Source organism: Lissotriton helveticus, chromosome 10, assembly GCF_964261635.1.
Source record: "Lissotriton helveticus chromosome 10, aLisHel1.1, whole genome shotgun sequence".
Lineage (NCBI taxonomy): Eukaryota > Metazoa > Chordata > Amphibia > Caudata > Salamandridae > Lissotriton > Lissotriton helveticus.
In genome coordinates this window covers 152,442,629-152,462,623 of record NC_136071.1, presented here as the reverse complement: position 1 = coordinate 152,462,623, position 19,995 = coordinate 152,442,629, and the positions used below count along the sequence as shown (strand labels likewise).

Below are 19,995 nucleotides of genomic sequence, written 5' to 3'. Positions count from 1 at the left end.
TCTCTACAGTCCTGAGAAATTTTGAGATCCTTAAATTCTAAGAAATCAGGAGCCAGGCGTGCAAGTGAAGCGATTGCAGATCCGGGTGTAGTATCTGACCTCTCTCTCTCGTCAGCATTGTGAGTGTTGGTTCTAGACGAACAGGACGCTGTTGCGATAACAGGAGTAACTCTTGGAACCAATACTGCCTCGGCCAGTGAGGAGCAAATAGAATGTGACTGCAATGTTCCCTCTCCATCTTTTGCAGAATCCTCGGTATTAATGGTATAGGGGGAAAAGCGTACGCATAAATCCCTGACCATCGCATGGACAGGGCATTCCCTCTTGATCCCCGTTGAGGAAATCTGCTGGCGTAATAAAGGTATTTGCTGTTCTGTCGTGTTGCAAACAGATCTAGGGTTGGTGTGCCCCACATCTGGAAGATCCTCTTCACCTGTTCCTGTTCCAACTCCCACTCGTGACATCCTGTGAGAGATCTGCTGAGGTTGTCGGCCAAAGAGCTCTGAATTCCCTTGACATGCTCTGCCCTGAGGGTTATGCCATGTTTTATAACCCACTCCCACATCTCCTGAGCTTCCTGCGATAGGGAGAGAGACCTCGTTCCCCCCTTCTTGTTGATGTAATACATGCTGGTGGTATTGTCCGTACGCACCAGCACTGAGGAGTTCACGATACTCGAAAGGAATGCTTGCAGAGAAAGAAAGATGGCTCGTAGTTCGAGACTGTTGATGTGCTTCTGTTGATATTGTTGAGACCATCGTCCTTGAAATTGGTCTTGGAGATGTCTTCCCCAACCTTCCATGGATGCATCGGTGGTCAGTACAAACTCTGGTGAAGTGGTCAGGAACGTGGGACCCGGAGACAGATTGATTCTTTTTGACCACCAGTAAAGGGCATGTATAATTCGTGAGGTCACCTTTATGGAATCATCAAATGACACTATGGCCTGTTGCTATTGCCGGTGCAGTTCTTCCTGCAAAGGTCCCATCCTGAGCCTTGCAAGCGGGACTAAGTTGATCGCCGAAGAGCACATCCCCAGAAGAGACGCGAATATTCGGACAGAAACTGACTTTCTTCTTGAAATTAACTTTGCCAGACTTTGCAACTTGTTCTGACAATCTTCTGACAAGAACGCCTTGCACTGTTTGGTGTCTAGTGTTACTCCCAGAAAAGTTAGAACCTGGAGGGTTTGCAACTGTGACTTGTTTGCATTGAGAGTGAGTCCCAGATTTGAGAATAGATGAAGGCAACTTTTGACAGCATGTCTCGTAGCCTGCTTTGATGGTCCTTTGAGCAGCCAGTCGTCGAGGTATGGGAAGACTTGAATACCCCAAGACCTCAGAGTGGCAGAGACTGGAGCTAGGCATTTTGTGAATATTCTTGTTGCCGATTTCAGTCCGAACGCGAGCACCTTTAATTGAAAATGGACGCCAGCCACTGTGAATCTTAGGTATTTGCGATGTTTGGGATGTGTAAAGATATGGAAGTATGCGTCTTCCAAGTCCAGAGAAGCCATAAAGTCCCCTTCGTTGAGACAGCTCAACACATCGGCCAGCGTCACCATTCGAAAACTCTGCTTCTTCAGAAACTTGTTGAGTTTGCGCAAGTCGAGAATCGGGCGCCACTCCCCCGATTTTTTCCTTATGAGAAAGAAACAAGAGTAGAATCCTTCCCCTTTTTGCAAGACTTGAACTTATTCTATCGCATTCTTGCGGAACATGTTTAAAGTTTCTCTGAACAGTAAGTGAAGACGAGAACAAAGGGGAACCTTGGGCGGGGTCGTAGGTGGCTTCTTTAAGAACTCTAGAGTGTGACCTCCTTGAACAATGTCGAGGACCCACTGATCCGATGTGATGTGCTGCCATTGTTGGAAAAAGGCTGAGATCTTTGCGCCCACAGGGAGGGGAGAAGGTTTGACTGGCGTTCGGCAAAGCTCATTGTCTTTTATTTGAGTCACGGCCTTGATTGTTCGATCGTCGTCGTCCCACCTGACGAGAGAAATTGCTCGAAGATGATTGCCTGTAAGTGGACTGGTAATAAGGCTGCTTATACTGAGATTGGTATTGCCTGTTTTGTTGATTGTGGTAATTTCCACTAGAGGAAAAACATTGACCTCTTGATCCCCTGAAAGATCCTCTTTTATACTGCAGGGTACCCAGCTATTTAGCAGTGTCCGTATCTGTCTTGATGGTCAGCAAGGTGTCATCTATATGCTTACCGAATAGTGAGTCGCCATCGTAAGCCATGTCCAGTATTTTAGCCTGTACCTCAGGTCTAAAAGAGGTTGCTTTGAGCCATCCCTGGCGTCTGAGAACGACAGCTCCCGCTAGCTGCCGAAAATTAGTATTAGCAATGTCTAAGGCGCAGTCAATAATTTCTGATGCCGCCTGTTCCCCTTCGAGCACTATCTTCTGTGCTTCCTGCTGGCGATCTTCAGGTATAAGGTCTAAGAATTCAGATAAATCTGACCACATCTGGCAGTCATATCATGCTAAGATTGCCAGAGAGTTTGCTGCCTTGATAGATGATGCAGCATTGGTGGAATTTGTTTTGCCTATCAAATCCAATCGTCTACTCTCTTTATCTGGTGGAGTTGAGATTTGGGTGGATGGATTCTTTGACCTCTGCTGTGCAGCCTGCAAAATTACAGAATCCGGACGCGGGTGTCCCACAAGGCAAGATGGAGTTTCAGGAGGTGCTCGATATTTCTTTTCAATTCGAGGAAGAACCGTAGGTATAGAGGAAGGGTCTTCATTATCTTAAGACCTTCATTCTAAATAAAATCTATGATTGGTATTGCTCTGGTGATTTTTCTATAACCTTCTTTGAAGTCGTGTAGAAAACAATCAGATTGTTCACTAGTGACTGGCCGCACGAACCGTGTTGCTGCTTGCTGCATAATGTTATGAAAGCCGCCAATATCCTCAGGTGGTGAATCGGAGGGTTGCGGCATAGGAGGCGAAGGCATGGGAATTATATATTCGTCCCAAGAATCTCCAGGTACATTATCATTAGGTAATTCACCTTCCTCTCTTTCATCCTCATCTGATGATGAAGTATCACGATCCCCTTGCGGTATAGCTTCTACAGGGTGCTCTTCTATCGGTGGTGGTGGCGTAGGTGGAACCGCCGGTATGGTAGGTAAAATTGGAGTAGTCGGTGCAGGTGGAAACCTCTGCTGATAATCAGCCAACATGGCCTGCAAATCTTGGATCAGAGAAGGAGGAAGATGGCTTGTTTCTTCCGAACGTGGAACCTTATGTGACTATCTATGATAGGGTGTAGACAAGTCTTCTTGATAAAAATGTTCCTGGTAGTCTTCCTCTTTATCCTCCTCTTGACATTTTATTTGCAACTCTGACAGATGGTGTGCAATCCCAAAAGGGCCTTCCTCCTCCCCGTCCTCTTCATAAGATTCCTCTTCCTCTACATATGTCTCCAAGATACGTGATGGTAACAATGGAGAAATATTGGTATAGTCTTGCCTATGGTACGTTTTTAGTTGAAAGTGGGTGAACATAACACGCCACACTTGAGATACTTGTGGAATCGCAGACCAACCTATCGCAGGTGGACTTCTGGTTATTAAGGGACTCTTCGTCAACAGGGGCGTTTTAACCAAAGGTGTAACAGACAACTGAGCCGTTGATGATGATGTCGTCGATGGAATCTTTGTCGACGGGCTCAACGTCGACGGAATCGTCGCCGACGGTGCTGCCGTCGATGGACTCTTCGTCGATGGAGACGTCGTCGACGGGCTCTTTATTGATGGGATTGCCGTCGACGGGCTCTTCGTCGACGATGTCTTCGACGTCAACGGGCTCTTCGTCGACGATGACTTTGACGTCAACATGGTTTTCGTTGACGATGACTTTGTAGATGAAGGAACCGTCGTCGATAGGATTGACGTCGACGCCGTCATCGACGGCGATTTAGATGAAGGAGTGACAGAAGAGGATTCCTTAGTCCCAGAAAACTTCTTTGTAGCAGGATTTTTTGAAGACACAATAGGAGAGGTTGTAGCTCTTGTAGAGACCGTAGATAAAGTACTTGAAGTAGAAGAGGTCACATAAACTGTGTGAGCAGACACCAAAGAAAGAGTCTTGACCCGGGCTTTACTCACTGTTTTTGCAGCTGAAGATCTGGAAGACTCTGAAGGCGGAGATAAGGGTGATCCAGAGGAGGTGTGTTCTGAAGCTCTATGAGAGGATTTGTGATGTTTCCTCCCCTCAGGAGAAGAGCTGCCCCTGGATATGGCTCTTTTGCTGGATGTAGAGGCTCTGTCCTCCTCATCTGTTGAAGATGATTTGAGCCATAAAAGAACCCTTGCCTCCTTGTCTCTGATAGTTTTGGCAGGGAAGGTTCGACAAATCCTACAATCCTTAACAATATGGTTAGGATGTAGACTGTAGATGCAGTCTTTATGCTGATCATCTACATGAACCCTTTTTTTATCACAGGTCCTGCAAGCTTTAATGAGAGCTTTCTTTTCAGACATCCTGAAGAGAAAAAGAAGAAACGGAGTAGGCACTCAGGGAGACTCCCTTCCACACGACGTGCGGTGAAAATCTGTGGAGAACTGCCTCTGCTGGGAAGGTTCTAGAGGGTGCTAGCAGCTGATTGGTTGGAACTATTTTTCAGTTCTTTTCATATAATGAGGTAGATAGGCTACTAAGCTTTGGGCCTTTTGGGCCTATTGCCTTGTCAGCCTACTACAGTTTCTTACTAAGGCACAGCTTTTGTATGTATTATTACCGTGGGACTCTCGCCTCGGCGATGGGGAATGATTCAGGCATGTGAATCTATGAAAGATACCCCAATACTGGATAAGCGATGTACCTCGACGTCGATCGCCGGTGCGAAGACCGAGCGCTGTGCCTCGATGTCAATCGCCGATGCGACGACAGAGTAATCTGTCTCGATGCCGAACGCCCACCCTGCGCCGACGGAGACCTGTCTCTCGACGTTGAGCATCGCCTGGTTGACGTCAACGGAGGACCTATCACCTTCGTCTACGATAATTTCATAGTCAAGTGATGGTGCGCCGCAATCACCGAAGTCTTCGACGCCGATTTCTTCGTCGTCGTCAGCTTCGACTGTCAATCCCTACGCCGACGGAGAACAGGTCGGAACTTTTCCTGTCGACGTCGACCGAGTTCTCTTATTCTGCTGCCTCACAGGAAACCTACCTCTTTCAGAGAGGCCATACAGCTGAATTCTCTCCCTGTCCTTGATAGTCCTCCTTGACAACTTCTTACAATGGTGGCAGTTGTCAAAAGAGTGAGAATCAGGGAGGCAGAGGAGACACACAGGGTGTGTATCTGTTCTGGCCTTCTTGCCACAGGAAGGGCAAAAGTCAAATAAAGAAGGCATTTTAACAAAAATAAACCTTTTCTGTCACACAAAAAAGGTAGTACTTGCACCCCAAGACCAAAAGACGTCGAGTGAAAATAGAAAAACTAGATTTCTAAAAGATATTTTTGACAGAAAGTCAAAAAAAGCAAGAGCTGAAAATCCAGGGTCTTGACTGAAGGAGCCAGGAAGAACAACTGACCTAACTGTCACCCCTGAGGCATGATGGGAAGCTAGGGGTTATGCCTGCCTTAAAGGCACGGTGCCAGTTTTTTGTTGAAAATGCTTTCATTTATTATTATACTATTGGTTTACAATGCAGCATGTAGGCTAACAATGTCTACTTTATTTGCAGTTTTACTTTTTATGAGTACTTTGCTCATTAAAAAACAGAGTTCAAGTGCTACTTGCCCTCTTGTGTTTTGTATATATTTGCTAGTACAATCTTTATGTGTCTAATTACATTGTTGAGCCTCCTATTGGGAGCTGCATTGGTATGAGAAAAAATTATATATGTATATACATATATGGAGAGCTGTATATATGTGATTTCCATATATAATTTTTATATTATTTACGGGGTCCCTGCACATGGGCGGGAATATTTAGTGCTTATGACTATTGATGAGGATCCCCTGGAAGAGAAGGGAGCGTTACCGTGAATTGTTGAAATATCTTTGAGGAAGTAAAAGACGTACAAAATTCCTTGGAGTGGGGCCCAATTCTTTTTCCGCTGGGAGAAGAGTGGTAGATATATATATATATATAGTAGGGATTTAGTATTAAATCTTTTTTATTGAAGATTGCAGCACACACGAAACAACATCAGCAATTGCAGTCAGTACATCATCTCCATAGAACATAGGCCAGCGGAGAAAGTGAATCCTGGAATCCAACAGTACCAATGCAAGGTCTAGCTACTACCAAAAGGCTGTGCATACCTCATAGCTTAGCAAAAGAAAAAGGACAAAATCAACTATAGCCCCCCTCCCCCATCCTATTCCACCCGCCACCCGTGTTCCAAGTCCACCGTCTATAATCCCTATGCCCATGCACCCCTTAGTCCGCCCTCAGATGTTCGGGATCAGAGAGGCACAGCAGCCGAAGGTATCGAGGGCATGTGACCTCACGGAATTCCGAAGCCAATAGGGACAAGAAAGGCTGCCACAACTCTGCATATTTGGACCCCTCCCCCTCCAAAGTCAGCGAGAGCTTCTCCATCCCAAGCACATGCCATAAGCGGGAAATGCCAGCCATTGAATGTGGGAATATGTGCGGTTCGCCAGTGCGTAAGTATATTCTGCATTGCAGAACCCAGCGTGATTTGCAATCAAGCGTCCTCTGCGGGAGCGTAGTGGATACGTCATTGGGGTTCAGGAGACCCAGGAGGACATATGAGGGAAAGCGTGGTATCGCCGTCTCAAGATGGGTATCTATCTCATCTAATATTTGCTTCCAGTAAGCCTGAAGATGAACACAATCCCAGAGCAAATGAACCAGTGTGCCCACTTGACCGCAACCCCGCCAACATGTCGCCTCCTTGGCGGGATCCATCGCGTGTAGGCACTTGGGGTGTAGTACCAGTATGTTGCAATCTTAGTGAGAGTGTCAGTAAGCCCCATGTGATACCCTGAATGCCTCGCTCTATAGAATACTCCCTCCCACTCTTTATGGCTGAGTGTCCTACCTAGCTCCTTAGTAGTAAGGATTTAGTGGAATATTTGGGTTTGGATTCAGTGGCCAATGAACAACACCAAGCCAAGCATGTCCAGACCCTCTATCAATTCCCTGCGGGCAGCAGCCAAAACCATGCCAAGCATTGCCGTTGTTGGAGTTGGTCTTTCGATTCTATTGTGGGTAAATTCTTGGGAATTCACGAATGCCATATAGCTGCACTTAATACAAGGACATACACCGTGGATGCACTTTTGAGATATTAATAATTGGGCCCCTAATTTGGGGGCCGATTAGGATCGCGGTGAATCCGCATGCTCCGGGCCGGCGGAAGCCACCGCCGGCCCGGAGGATGCGGATTCACCGCTGCAGAGGCTCCAAAGACCCACCGCCAGATTAGGATGGCTGGTGGGTCAGGAAGACCGTCTGCCGCTTTTCTGCCGCAGTCACATTCCGACCGCGGCGGAAAAGCTCTGATATGGTGGCGGTGTCTATCAGACACCGCCATCCATATTAGGATGGGGCAGAAGACATGCTTTTCCGCGGCGGCTTTTCCGCCGTGGAAAAGCATGTGGTCTTTCGTTTTTGGGGGCTCGTTGTGAGCCCCCAGGGTGTTGGGGGGTGGGGGGTGCACATGGGGGGTACATATGGTACCCCCCTGCATATGCATGCACAAAGCGGCAGGCACCGCGCGGTGCCTGCCGCTTTGTGCATGCATATGCAAAGCATGCACTTTTAACTTTGCGGCGGGCGCTGCTTCAAGCTGCTTCGGACATTCCCTCCACCTCGGGGGTGGCGGACGGACGCAGGTCCATCCACCATCCTAATAGGCCCCTTAGTCTGGCGTTGACCGTGGTCTTTTGTGTTTATTAAAATTCTCCACCAGCGTTTTTATGAGAAAATAGGAACAATTTGAGAACTCAGTTTAATTAACTGAACTGGTCCTGCTTTTCTGGGAATGCCTGACTAAAGAAGGCTGCTATTTAGCACTAAGGTTTGGAAGAAGCAGATAATTCCATTGTGCTACTCTCCATCATTATAGTGGGACCAACCAAGTACAGGATCAACTGACTAAATCAGTTTCATTCTTCAATATTTAACCTTTCAGTCCAACTTGAGAATCGGCTGTCCTAGTACCTTTTTGTCCTGAAGAAGACCTGCATTGACAAACCCACATTATTGGTACTATCATGGTTGAAACATCGACGGTTTTAATTGTCCAATCCTCAATAGGTCTCTCTGCTTCCAAATTAATGTGGTTCAATTCCTAAGTTTGAGAAACTTGTATTACATTCTGAAATTGGACTTGTTTTCTAGAAATTTTCGCTTGTATATATATATGTCAATTGTTTTTGTTGTCACTTACAGATCAAACATATTAATTCTGTCACTTACACACTATATTCACCTTGTCACCGTAAATATTAATCACTTGCGCCGTTTCATTAACTGAATTATTAGACAGACTGTTCTTATGAAAAATTTTCATTAAATAAAACTCTTAATTTTGAAGTTCCAAATTTAAGCCAATCATTGTTTCATTTTCATAAATGAATTTGCAATTCCTGTCTGTGTTCTAGCGCCATCCTTTTGATTTATTGTTTATATAATTGTTTTGAATTTACAAAGAAATAGCTATACCCAACAGAACCATTGTTGTTTATAATATATATGCCCAGGTTCTGAGGTAAATGGGTTACCCCTTTTGCTTTGCATGTGGTCAGGGTACAGTCATATACAATTAGTTCAAATGGAAAGAACTATCGGCCTGACTATGACTGCTGTACTCGTGGTGGTAGTCCGACCGCCGTCTGCTCGGCGGTTCTACGGCCTGATTATGACTAAAGCAGTCGGACTGCCACAAGGCCAGAGCCAGGATTGTGAATCCTGCAGTGGTTGGGGAAAATGGCGGGAATGAGAGGCGATGCCGATGCTTGCACCAGCTTTCCAATCAAAACTTGCCTTCCTGCAATGCCCCAGGGCCCCAAACAGAGCTCCAGGGCAGGTTTGCCGAATGGGCAAAGTACAAGGGGGCACATGTTGTGCCCCCCTTTTATTGCACTGTTGTGCAGGCACTGTGTGCCATGCACGACATGGTGCATAGCACACAGTACATCCAACATGCAAGTGCCATTGCCACGGCGGAGGCATATGCTTCAGGCTCTCTATGTGCCCAAGCATGCTGCCGCTGTTGTACCACTGGGCGGTATTCTCCAGACCGCCACAAAGGCGGTCGGATCGCCAAAGTCATAATCAGGCCCTATATCTTCTTTGCAAGTTTGATGATAGGAAGTTTGATGTATCAGGGCAAATTCAGAAAGGTTTGTAGAAGTAAGTGAAAGAGTATTTCAGTAGTATTACTTCCAGTGGAAATACATCTTTTTTTGACTTGGTAACAAACATTCCACTTTGCACAAACATGAGTGAATCTAGTCTTGTACATTCTGTGCTAACTATAATTGAACAATTTATACATCCACTATGTTTCAATCTTTTGATCTTTAAACTGATGCATTCAAAGGTGAATGGCAATCCTCGCATTTAACATAGATGTGAAATAACAGCGTTACCTGTCTGAATCAAAGATGATGGGAGGCAACTCTGGCACCTTTTCTTCATCTGTCTGATTTTCATCTTGTGTGTTATCAGGATTGTTTACAGTGTTTGCCTGCAGAAAGGAAGCTCCTCCTTTAAGCTGTTCTGATGCATTCATTCTTTCCTGGAGAAGAGTAGAAAAATTGTTTGGTAACATTATGTATATGAGAATATGACTGTTATTGTATGAGCCCAACCTTTAAAACCTAAAACAAGTCAAGCTAATCACCAATAGTCAAGAGATGAACTCTAGTAGCTTAGGGAAACCTCTGTTATGCCTACTGCTCAACTGTTGGTCAGCAGCAAAACATACCTCAGACATTGCTGCCCTCATCATTAATCAGGAAATCAACGTGAAAATCTTAACTGAAACATGGCTCATGGAATCCTCATCCACGGTCATGGATCTGCTGGTGCGTCCTCATTACAATATTGTGAGATTAGACAGACAAAAAAAGACAGGAGGTGGTATAGCCTGCATACACAGAACTGATATCGAGGTCAGCCAAATACAATCCGACCCTCTTGAATCCTGTGAATACCTAGGTCTTGGTAGAAGAACTGCAGAAAATCAAAGGTGCAATTTACATGCGCTATATCACCCACCAGGCGATAATGCCCCTTTCATAGACCAGCTAATGGAAATCATCACGGCTAACTCTAACAGTCACACTAATGACATATTCCTAAAGGCAACTTTAATTTACACTGGGACGACAATAATGACAAACATGTCAACGCACTCAAAGACTTTCTGACAGACCTAAACCTAACTCAAGCCTGCACACTGCCAACACACTCAAAAGGAGCAACCTTAGACTGTGTAATCTTGAGAGTTAAGAATATTACTATCCACTCAGTTGTTCCGTGCGATTGGTCGGTACACCATGCCATAACCTTCAATATATCCACCGGAAAAAGGAAAAAGACCATGCAACCTGTCAAAATTAAGAAACGGACATGAGACACCAAAGACCCTAATATTGAGCAACTTGTAGCAAGATGTGAGAAAGATCTAAATCCACCTGACAACATGATGAATGTCAACAACCTCACTGATCACTACACCACATCAATGACGAATATATTCGACTTCACCATGCCATTAAAACTGAAAAGAATCTCAGAGAAAGATAAAAATCCATGGTTTGATGGGACACTGAATGAAGACAGACGGAGGCTGAGACTGGCTGAAAGAAAATGGAGACAGCACCCATCATCTCCCCAGCTGAAAACTCTCAGAAAAATCAAAAATTAATACAACAAAAGTGTTCTCAACTCCAAAAAGGAATTTTTTAGATCCGAATTAGATAACGCCAAAAACAGACCATGGAAACTTTTCGAAATGTTAAAACATCAACCCAATAAATTAGCCAAATCTGCCCAAGAAGCAACCATAACTAAACTGAGCTGCGAGGAATTCTCAACATTCTTCACAGACAAAGCCAACACACTTGAAAGAGATCTCACGATGGCAGCCGACAACCTCACTAGACAACTAACTCCACAGAACGATACTACCATGAAAGACGATCATGATAGGTTGAAAAACAAAGCAAAATGGTCGAGCTTTATGACTAGAATACCCTTGCCAAAACTCTCTCAGATATCAAACCAAATAATCACTACAATGACCCCCTACCCTCTAAATGCATAAAAAGAATCAACCATATCGTTGTCCCAATATCGACAAAAATAATCAATGCCTCACTATCTCAAGGGGTCCTACCAGAGTACCTAAAACAGGACAAGTCCTACCGATCATCAAAAATCCCACAGAGGACCCGGCAGACCCAAATACCTTTCGCCCAGTAACCAATATTCCTTTACTTGCCAAACTAATTGATAATGTGTACAAAATCAGCTGAGCAACCACATCAATAATTTTAGCCTGCTGGACGACTGCCAATCTGGATTCAGACCAGGCCACAGCACGGAAACAGCAATCTTACTGTGACCGAGAGAGTCCGCCGCTCACAAAAGTCCAAGACAATAAGAATGGTGGTCTGCTTCAACCACTTTGTCACCTTCTGCCCGTTCCCCACAGGACGAGTGGAGCTGGGATACCACGCCGCTCTATTCACCCAGACAGGAAGAAAACAACGACAGTGCCTTTAACTGGGCTTCCCAGTGTGGGGAAGCCCCGTCCCTTCATGACGTCAACACGTTCCTATTGGATAAGAATGAGGAAGAGGAACGATCAGTGTGTGACGACACCGGAGGAGTTCAGGAATAAGGCGTATTGACGGCGTTTGGCGTGGACTATCGAGAAGGAGAAGACAGCGTGGGGAAAAGAAGACCGGCTCCTGGAGAAACCCCAACAGAGCCTGGAGGCCAATGACACCACGCGCCGCCAAGCCACGTTCCACGAGGAGCGTGGCTGAACCAGGTACGAAGCGATACCAAAGGGGATGATGGACGTAGCGTTTGAGCAAATAACAAAAAACAGAATTTCTATTAATATCACCGCCGAAGAACCCGACAAATGTGAAGGAATGGACCAAGCTGATCACAGATCTAAACTGCACACCTACCCTAGTTGACTCGACCAAATCATTGGGAATTACGCTTGATAAGAACCTAGACATGAAAGCCCACATCAAATAAATGGCTAATAGTGCCCGGTTTCACATGAACTATATTAGAAAAGTGGAACCATACATTACTACGGAGAACCTCAAAGTGGCAGTTCAGTCCCTGGTTATCTCAAGGATTGAATATGGATGTTCAACACTAACAGGTCTGTCAAAAATCTCCACAGCACCACTAAAAGCTTGTCGCAAAGCGGCCGCAAGACTTATTACAGGTTCTAGAAAATACGAACATATCTCCCCACATCTGAAAGCACTAAACTGGCTACCATACGAAGCCAGAATTCAACTTAAATTGGCTTGAATTACCCACAAAGCCCTCCACTACAAAACACCAATGTAAATAGCCCAGAAAATTGAGCTATCAGGGGCAAGCAGGCCGGCCAGGAGTGCCAAAAAGCTATTGCTGAAAGCGCCCATCTTTCGCAAGAAGAAAACATGTGACAGAGCATTCTCCAGAGTGGCACCTAGAATCTGGAATTCACCCCCTCCAAATATTAGAAAAATTCAAATTTTGGCTACATTCAAGAGGGAAGCGGAGAACTTCCTAATGAGCAAGTTCCTTCCGTAGACAGGACTGCTCTTCGTCTGCTCCATGATTAAAAAACAGAAGTTGAATAGCCCTGTATTGTATAGATACAGCCTACACATGACCACAAAGACATTTACGATTGTAAAAGATAAAATTACCAGTTATCTGCAAAAATCTCTTTAACTGTTCAGTACCACAATTAATGGAGCGTTGTAGTACTGTTGAAAAACACTCAAAAGTCACACATCTGAACTATGTTGTATAATACCATTGCATAAACCTTGTACTCTAAACAGTTCTTAAACGTGTTTTGTGTAACTGGTGAGAAAGACATGTACCTGAGTCATATATATATATATATATATATATATATATATATATATATATATATATCAGATAAAGTTTGCCCTTTTGAATAAAGCCTCACAGCCACAGGTTGTATTTCAGCCATTTAATCAGGATGTGAACAACAGCCTCCTGGTCAAAGCGATGTCATCCAAATTCAAACGCCCGACGCGTTTCGTGCTTCCTGAGCACTTGGTCACGGGCTGTGATGTGAAAGCAGTTCAAGAGTCAATTGGCACCACCTGTTGTTCAAGTACCATGCCCCAGTGGGCGTGACAGCGAGCGCTGCCTGCTGGTCTTTGTAGTGCCAAAAACGTATTACTCCAGTGAGTGGCTCGTGAAGTGCAAAATAATCCATCAAAAAATGAAAACATCAGTGGGGTGAAGACAAACGTTTTAAACTTGAAAGGCTGCAGAGTAGCGTCAACATCCAGGCTCCGATGGCCCTCCAAAGTGCTGGCGTCATCAAACACCAGCGGAGATCCGCAGCGCGGCGGGGCTTCATTCGCGACCGAGCCTGGCCGCTTAGAATCATCAGATAAAGTTTGCCCTTTTGAATAAAGCCTCACAGCCACAGGTTGTATTTCAGCCATTTAATCAGGATGTGAACAACAGCCTCCTGGTCAAAGCGATGTCATCCAAATTCAAACGCCCGACGCGTTTCGTGCTTCCTGAGCACTTGGTCACGGGCTGTGATGTGAAAGCAGTTCAAGAGTCAATTGGCACCACCTGTTGTTCAAGTACCATGCCCCAGTGGGCGTGACAGCGAGCGCTGCCTGCTGGTCTTTGTAGTGCCAAAAACGTATTACTCCAGTGAGTGGCTCGTGAAGTGCAAAATAATCCATCAAAAAATGAAAACCTCAGTGGGGTGAAGACAAACGTTTTAAACTTGAAAGGCTGCAGAGTAGCGTCAACATCCAGGCTCCGATGGCCCTCCAAAGTGCTGGCGTCATCAAACACCAGCGGAGATCCGCAGCGCGGCGGGGCTTCATTCGCGACCGAGCCTGGCCGCTTAGAATCATCAGATAAAGTTTGCCCTTTTGAATAAAGCCTCACAGCCACAGGTTGTATTTCAGCCATTTAATCAGGATGTGAACAACAGCCTCCTGGTCAAAGCGATGTCATCCAAATTCAAACGCCCGACGCGTTTCGTGCTTCCTGAGCACTTGGTCACGGGCTGTGATGTGAAAGCAGTTCAAGAGTCAATTGGCACCACCTGTTGTTCAAGTACCATGCCCCAGTGGGCGTGACAGCGAGCGCTGCCTGCTGGTCTTTGTAGTGCCAAAAACGTATTACTCCAGTGAGTGGCTCGTGAAGTGCAAAATAATCCATCAAAAAATGAAAACCTCAGTGGGGTGAAGACAAACGTTTTAAACTTGAAAGGCTGCAGAGTAGCGTCAACATCCAGGCTCCGATGGCCCTCCAAAGTGCTGGCGTCATCAAACACCAGCGGAGATCCGCAGCGCGGCGGGGCTTCATTCGCGACCGAGCCTGGCCGCTTAGAATCATCAGATAAAGTTTGCCCTTTTGAATAAAGCCTCACAGCCACAGGTTGTATTTCAGCCATTTAATCAGGATGTGAACAACAGCCTCCTGGTCAAAGCGATGTCATCCAAATTCAAACGCCCGACGCGTTTCGTGCTTCCTGAGCACTTGGTCACGGGCTGTGATGTGAAAGCAGTTCAAGAGTCAATTGGCACCACCTGTTGTTCAAGTACCATGCCCCAGTGGGCGTGACAGCGAGCGCTGCCTGCTGGTCTTTGTAGTGCCAAAAACGTATTACTCCAGTGAGTGGCTCGTGAAGTGCAAAATAATCCATCAAAAAATGAAAACCTCAGTGGGGTGAAGACAAACGTTTTAAACTTGAAAGGCTGCAGAGTAGCGTCAACATCCAGGCTCCGATGGCCCTCCAAAGTGCTGGCGTCATCAAACACCAGCGGAGATCCGCAGCGCGGCGGGGCTTCATTCGCGACCGAGCCTGGCCGCTTAGAATCATCAGATAAAGTTTGCCCTTTTGAATAAAGCCTCACAGCCACAGGTTGTATTTCAGCCATTTAATCAGGATGTGAACAACAGCCTCCTGGTCAAAGCGATGTCATCCAAATTCAAACGCCCGACGCGTTTCGTGCTTCCTGAGCACTTGGTCACGGGCTGTGATGTGAAAGCAGTTCAAGAGTCAATTGGCACCACCTGTTGTTCAAGTACCATGCCCCAGTGGGCGTGACAGCGAGCGCTGCCTGCTGGTCTTTGTAGTGCCAAAAACGTATTACTCCAGTGAGTGGCTCGTGAAGTGCAAAATAATCCATCAAAAAATGAAAACCTCAGTGGGGTGAAGACAAACGTTTTAAACTTGAAAGGCTGCAGAGTAGCGTCAACATCCAGGCTCCGATGGCCCTCCAAAGTGCTGGCGTCATCAAACACCAGCGGAGATCCGCAGCGCGGCGGGGCTTCATTCGCGACCGAGCCTGGCCGCTTAGAATCATCAGATAAAGTTTGCCCTTTTGAATAAAGCCTCACAGCCACAGGTTGTATTTCAGCCATTTAATCAGGATGTGAACAACAGCCTCCTGGTCAAAGCGATGTCATCCAAATTCAAACGCCCGACGCGTTTCGTGCTTCCTGAGCACTTGGTCACGGGCTGTGATGTGAAAGCAGTTCAAGAGTCAATTGGCACCACCTGTTGTTCAAGTACCATGCCCCAGTGGGCGTGACAGCGAGCGCTGCCTGCTGGTCTTTGTAGTGCCAAAAACGTATAACTCCAGTGAGTGGCTCGTGAAGTGCAAGCGGCCAGGCTCGGTCGCGAATGAAGCCCCGCCGCGCTGCGGATCTCCGCTGGTGTTTGATGACGCCAGCACTTTGGAGGGCCATCGGAGCCTGGATGTTGACGCTACTCTGCAGCCTTTCAAGTTTAAAACGTTTGTCTTCACCCCACTGAGGTTTTCATTTTTTGATGGATTATTTTGCACTTCACGAGCCACTCACTGGAGTAATACGTTTTTGGCACTACAAAGACCAGCAGGCAGCGCTCGCTGTCACGCCCACTGGGGCATGGTACTTGAACAACAGGTGGTGCCAATTGACTCTTGAACTGCTTTCACATCACAGCCCGTGACCAAGTGCTCAGGAAGCACGAAACGCGTCGGGCGTTTGAATTTGGATGACATCGCTTTGACCAGGAGGCTGTTGTTCACATCCTGATTAAATGGCTGAAATACAACCTGTGGCTGTGAGGCTTTATTCAAAAGGGCAAACTTTATCTGATGATTCTAAGCGGCCAGGCTCGGTCGCGAATGAAGCCCCGCCGCGCTGCGGATCTCCGCTGGTGTTTGATGACGCCAGCACTTTGGAGGGCCATCGGAGCCTGGATGTTGACGCTACTCTGCAGCCTTTCAAGTTTAAAACGTTTGTCTTCACCCCACTGAGGTTTTCATTTTTTGATGGATTATTTTGCACTTCACGAGCCACTCACTGGAGTAATACGTTTTTGGCACTACAAAGACCAGCAGGCAGCGCTCGCTGTCACGCCCACTGGGGCATGGTACTTGAACAACAGGTGGTGCCAATTGACTCTTGAACTGCTTTCACATCACAGCCCGTGACCAAGTGCTCAGGAAGCACGAAACGCGTCGGGCGTTTGAATTTGGATGACATCGCTTTGACCAGGAGGCTGTTGTTCACATCCTGATTAAATGGCTGAAATACAACCTGTGGCTGTGAGGCTTTATTCAAAAGGGCAAACTTTATCTGATGATTCTAAGCGGCCAGGCTCGGTCGCGAATGAAGCCCCGCCGCGCTGCGGATCTCCGCTGGTGTTTGATGACGCCAGCACTTTGGAGGGCCATCGGAGCCTGGATGTTGACGCTACTCTGCAGCCTTTCAAGTTTAAAACGTTTGTCTTCACCCCACTGAGGTTTTCATTTTTTGATGGATTATTTTGCACTTCACGAGCCACTCACTGGAGTAATACGTTTTTGGCACTACAAAGACCAGCAGGCAGCGCTCGCTGTCACGCCCACTGGGGCATGGTACTTGAACAACAGGTGGTGCCAATTGACTCTTGAACTGCTTTCACATCACAGCCCGTGACCAAGTGCTCAGGAAGCACGAAACGCGTCGGGCGTTTGAATTTGGATGACATCGCTTTGACCAGGAGGCTGTTGTTCACATCCTGATTAAATGGCTGAAATACAACCTGTGGCTGTGAGGCTTTATTCAAAAGGGCAAACTTTATCTGATGATTCTAAGCGGCCAGGCTCGGTCGCGAATGAAGCCCCGCCGCGCTGCGGATCTCCGCTGGTGTTTGATGACGCCAGCACTTTGGAGGGCCATCGGAGCCTGGATGTTGACGCTACTCTGCAGCCTTTCAAGTTTAAAACGTTTGTCTTCACCCCACTGAGGTTTTCATTTTTTGATGGATTATTTTGCACTTCACGAGCCACTCACTGGAGTAATACGTTTTTGGCACTACAAAGACCAGCAGGCAGCGCTCGCTGTCACGCCCACTGGGGCATGGTACTTGAACAACAGGTGGTGCCAATTGACTCTTGAACTGCTTTCACATCACAGCCCGTGACCAAGTGCTCAGGAAGCACGAAACGCGTCGGGCGTTTGAATTTGGATGACATCGCTTTGACCAGGAGGCTGTTGTTCACATCCTGATTAAATGGCTGAAATACAACCTGTGGCTGTGAGGCTTTATTCAAAAGGGCAAACTTTATCTGATGATTCTAAGCGGCCAGGCTCGGTCGCGAATGAAGCCCCGCCGCGCTGCGGATCTCCGCTGGTGTTTGATGACGCCAGCACTTTGGAGGGCCATCGGAGCCTGGATGTTGACGCTACTCTGCAGCCTTTCAAGTTTAAAACGTTTGTCTTCACCCCACTGAGGTTTTCATTTTTTGATGGATTATTTTGCACTTCACGAGCCACTCACTGGAGTAATACGTTTTTGGCACTACAAAGACCAGCAGGCAGCGCTCGCTGTCACGCCCACTGGGGCATGGTACTTGAACAACAGGTGGTGCCAATTGACTCTTGAACTGCTTTCACATCACAGCCCGTGACCAAGTGCTCAGGAAGCACGAAACGCGTCGGGCGTTTGAATTTGGATGACATCGCTTTGACCAGGAGGCTGTTGTTCACATCCTGATTAAATGGCTGAAATACAACCTGTGGCTGTGAGGCTTTATTCAAAAGGGCAAACTTTATCTGATGATTCTAAGCGGCCAGGCTCGGTCGCGAATGAAGCCCCGCCGCGCTGCGGATCTCCGCTGGTGTTTGATGACGCCAGCACTTTGGAGGGCCATCGGAGCCTGGATGTTGACGCTACTCTGCAGCCTTTCAAGTTTAAAACGTTTGTCTTCACCCCACTGAGGTTTTCATTTTTTGATGGATTATTTTGCACTTCACGAGCCACTCACTGGAGTAATACGTTTTTGGCACTACAAAGACCAGCAGGCAGCGCTCGCTGTCACGCCCACTGGGGCATGGTACTTGAACAACAGGTGGTGCCAATTGACTCTTGAACTGCTTTCACATCACAGCCCGTGACCAAGTGCTCAGGAAGCACGAAACGCGTCGGGCGTTTGAATTTGGATGACATCGCTTTGACCAGGAGGCTGTTGTTCACATCCTGATTAAATGGCTGAAATACAACCTGTGGCTGTGAGGCTTTATTCAAAAGGGCAAACTTTATCTGATGATTCTAAGCGGCCAGGCTCGGTCGCGAATGAAGCCCCGCCGCGCTGCGGATCTCCGCTGGTGTTTGATGACGCCAGCACTTTGGAGGGCCATCGGAGCCTGGATGTTGACGCTACTCTGCAGCCTTTCAAGTTTAAAACGTTTGTCTTCACCCCACTGAGGTTTTCATTTTTTGATGGATTATTTTGCACTTCACGAGCCACTCACTGGAGTAATACGTTTTTGGCACTACAAAGACCAGCAGGCAGCGCTCGCTGTCACGCCCACTGGGGCATGGTACTTGAACAACAGGTGGTGCCAATTGACTCTTGAACTGCTTTCACATCACAGCCCGTGACCAAGTGCTCAGGAAGCACGAAACGCGTCGGGCGTTTGAATTTGGATGACATCGCTTTGACCAGGAGGCTGTTGTTCACATCCTGATTAAATGGCTGAAATACAACCTGTGGCTGTGAGGCTTTATTCAAAAGGGCAAACTTTATCTGATGATTCTAAGCGGCCAGGCTCGGTCGCGAATGAAGCCCCGCCGCGCTGCGGATCTCCGCTGGTGTTTGATGACGCCAGCACTTTGGAGGGCCATCGGAGCCTGGATGTTGACGCTACTCTGCAGCCTTTCAAGTTTAAAACGTTTGTCTTCACCCCACTGAGGTTTTCATTTTTTGATGGATTATTTTGCACTTCACGAGCCACTCACTGGAGTAATACGTTTTTGGCACTACAAAGACCAGCAGGCAGCGCTCGCTGTCACGCCCACTGGGGCATGGTACTTGAACAACAGGTGGTGCCAATTGACTCTTGAACTGCTTTCACATCACAGCCCGTGACCAAGTGCTCAGGAAGCACGAAACGCGTCGGGCGTTTGAATTTGGATGACATCGCTTTGACCAGGAGGCTGTTGTTCACATCCTGATTAAATGGCTGAAATACAACCTGTGGCTGTGAGGCTTTATTCAAAAGGGCAAACTTTATCTGATGATTCTAAGCGGCCAGGCTCGGTCGCGAATGAAGCCCCGCCGCGCTGCGGATCTCCGCTGGTGTTTGATGACGCCAGCACTTTGGAGGGCCATCGGAGCCTGGATGTTGACGCTACTCTGCAGCCTTTCAAGTTTAAAACGTTTGTCTTCACCCCACTGAGGTTTTCATTTTTTGATGGATTATTTTGCACTTCACGAGCCACTCACTGGAGTAATACGTTTTTGGCACTACAAA

The 19,995-nt window shown here is 46.9% G+C and overlaps 1 protein-coding gene across 8 annotated transcripts in view; it reads right to left on the bottom strand.

Annotated features, from left to right (window-relative positions):
- Nucleotides 1-19,995, bottom strand: part of LOC144786046 (kinesin-like protein KIF19) — a 1,675,385-nt gene that overhangs the window by 385,498 nt on the left and 1,269,892 nt on the right. For all 8 annotated transcript variants that reach the window (XM_078664980.1, XM_078664979.1, XM_078664981.1 and 5 more), the window contains one exon: nucleotides 9,597-9,745. In XM_078664980.1, the coding sequence (XP_078521106.1) occupies nucleotides 9,597-9,745 (149 nt within the window). The remainder of the gene's footprint in view (nucleotides 1-9,596; nucleotides 9,746-19,995) is intronic.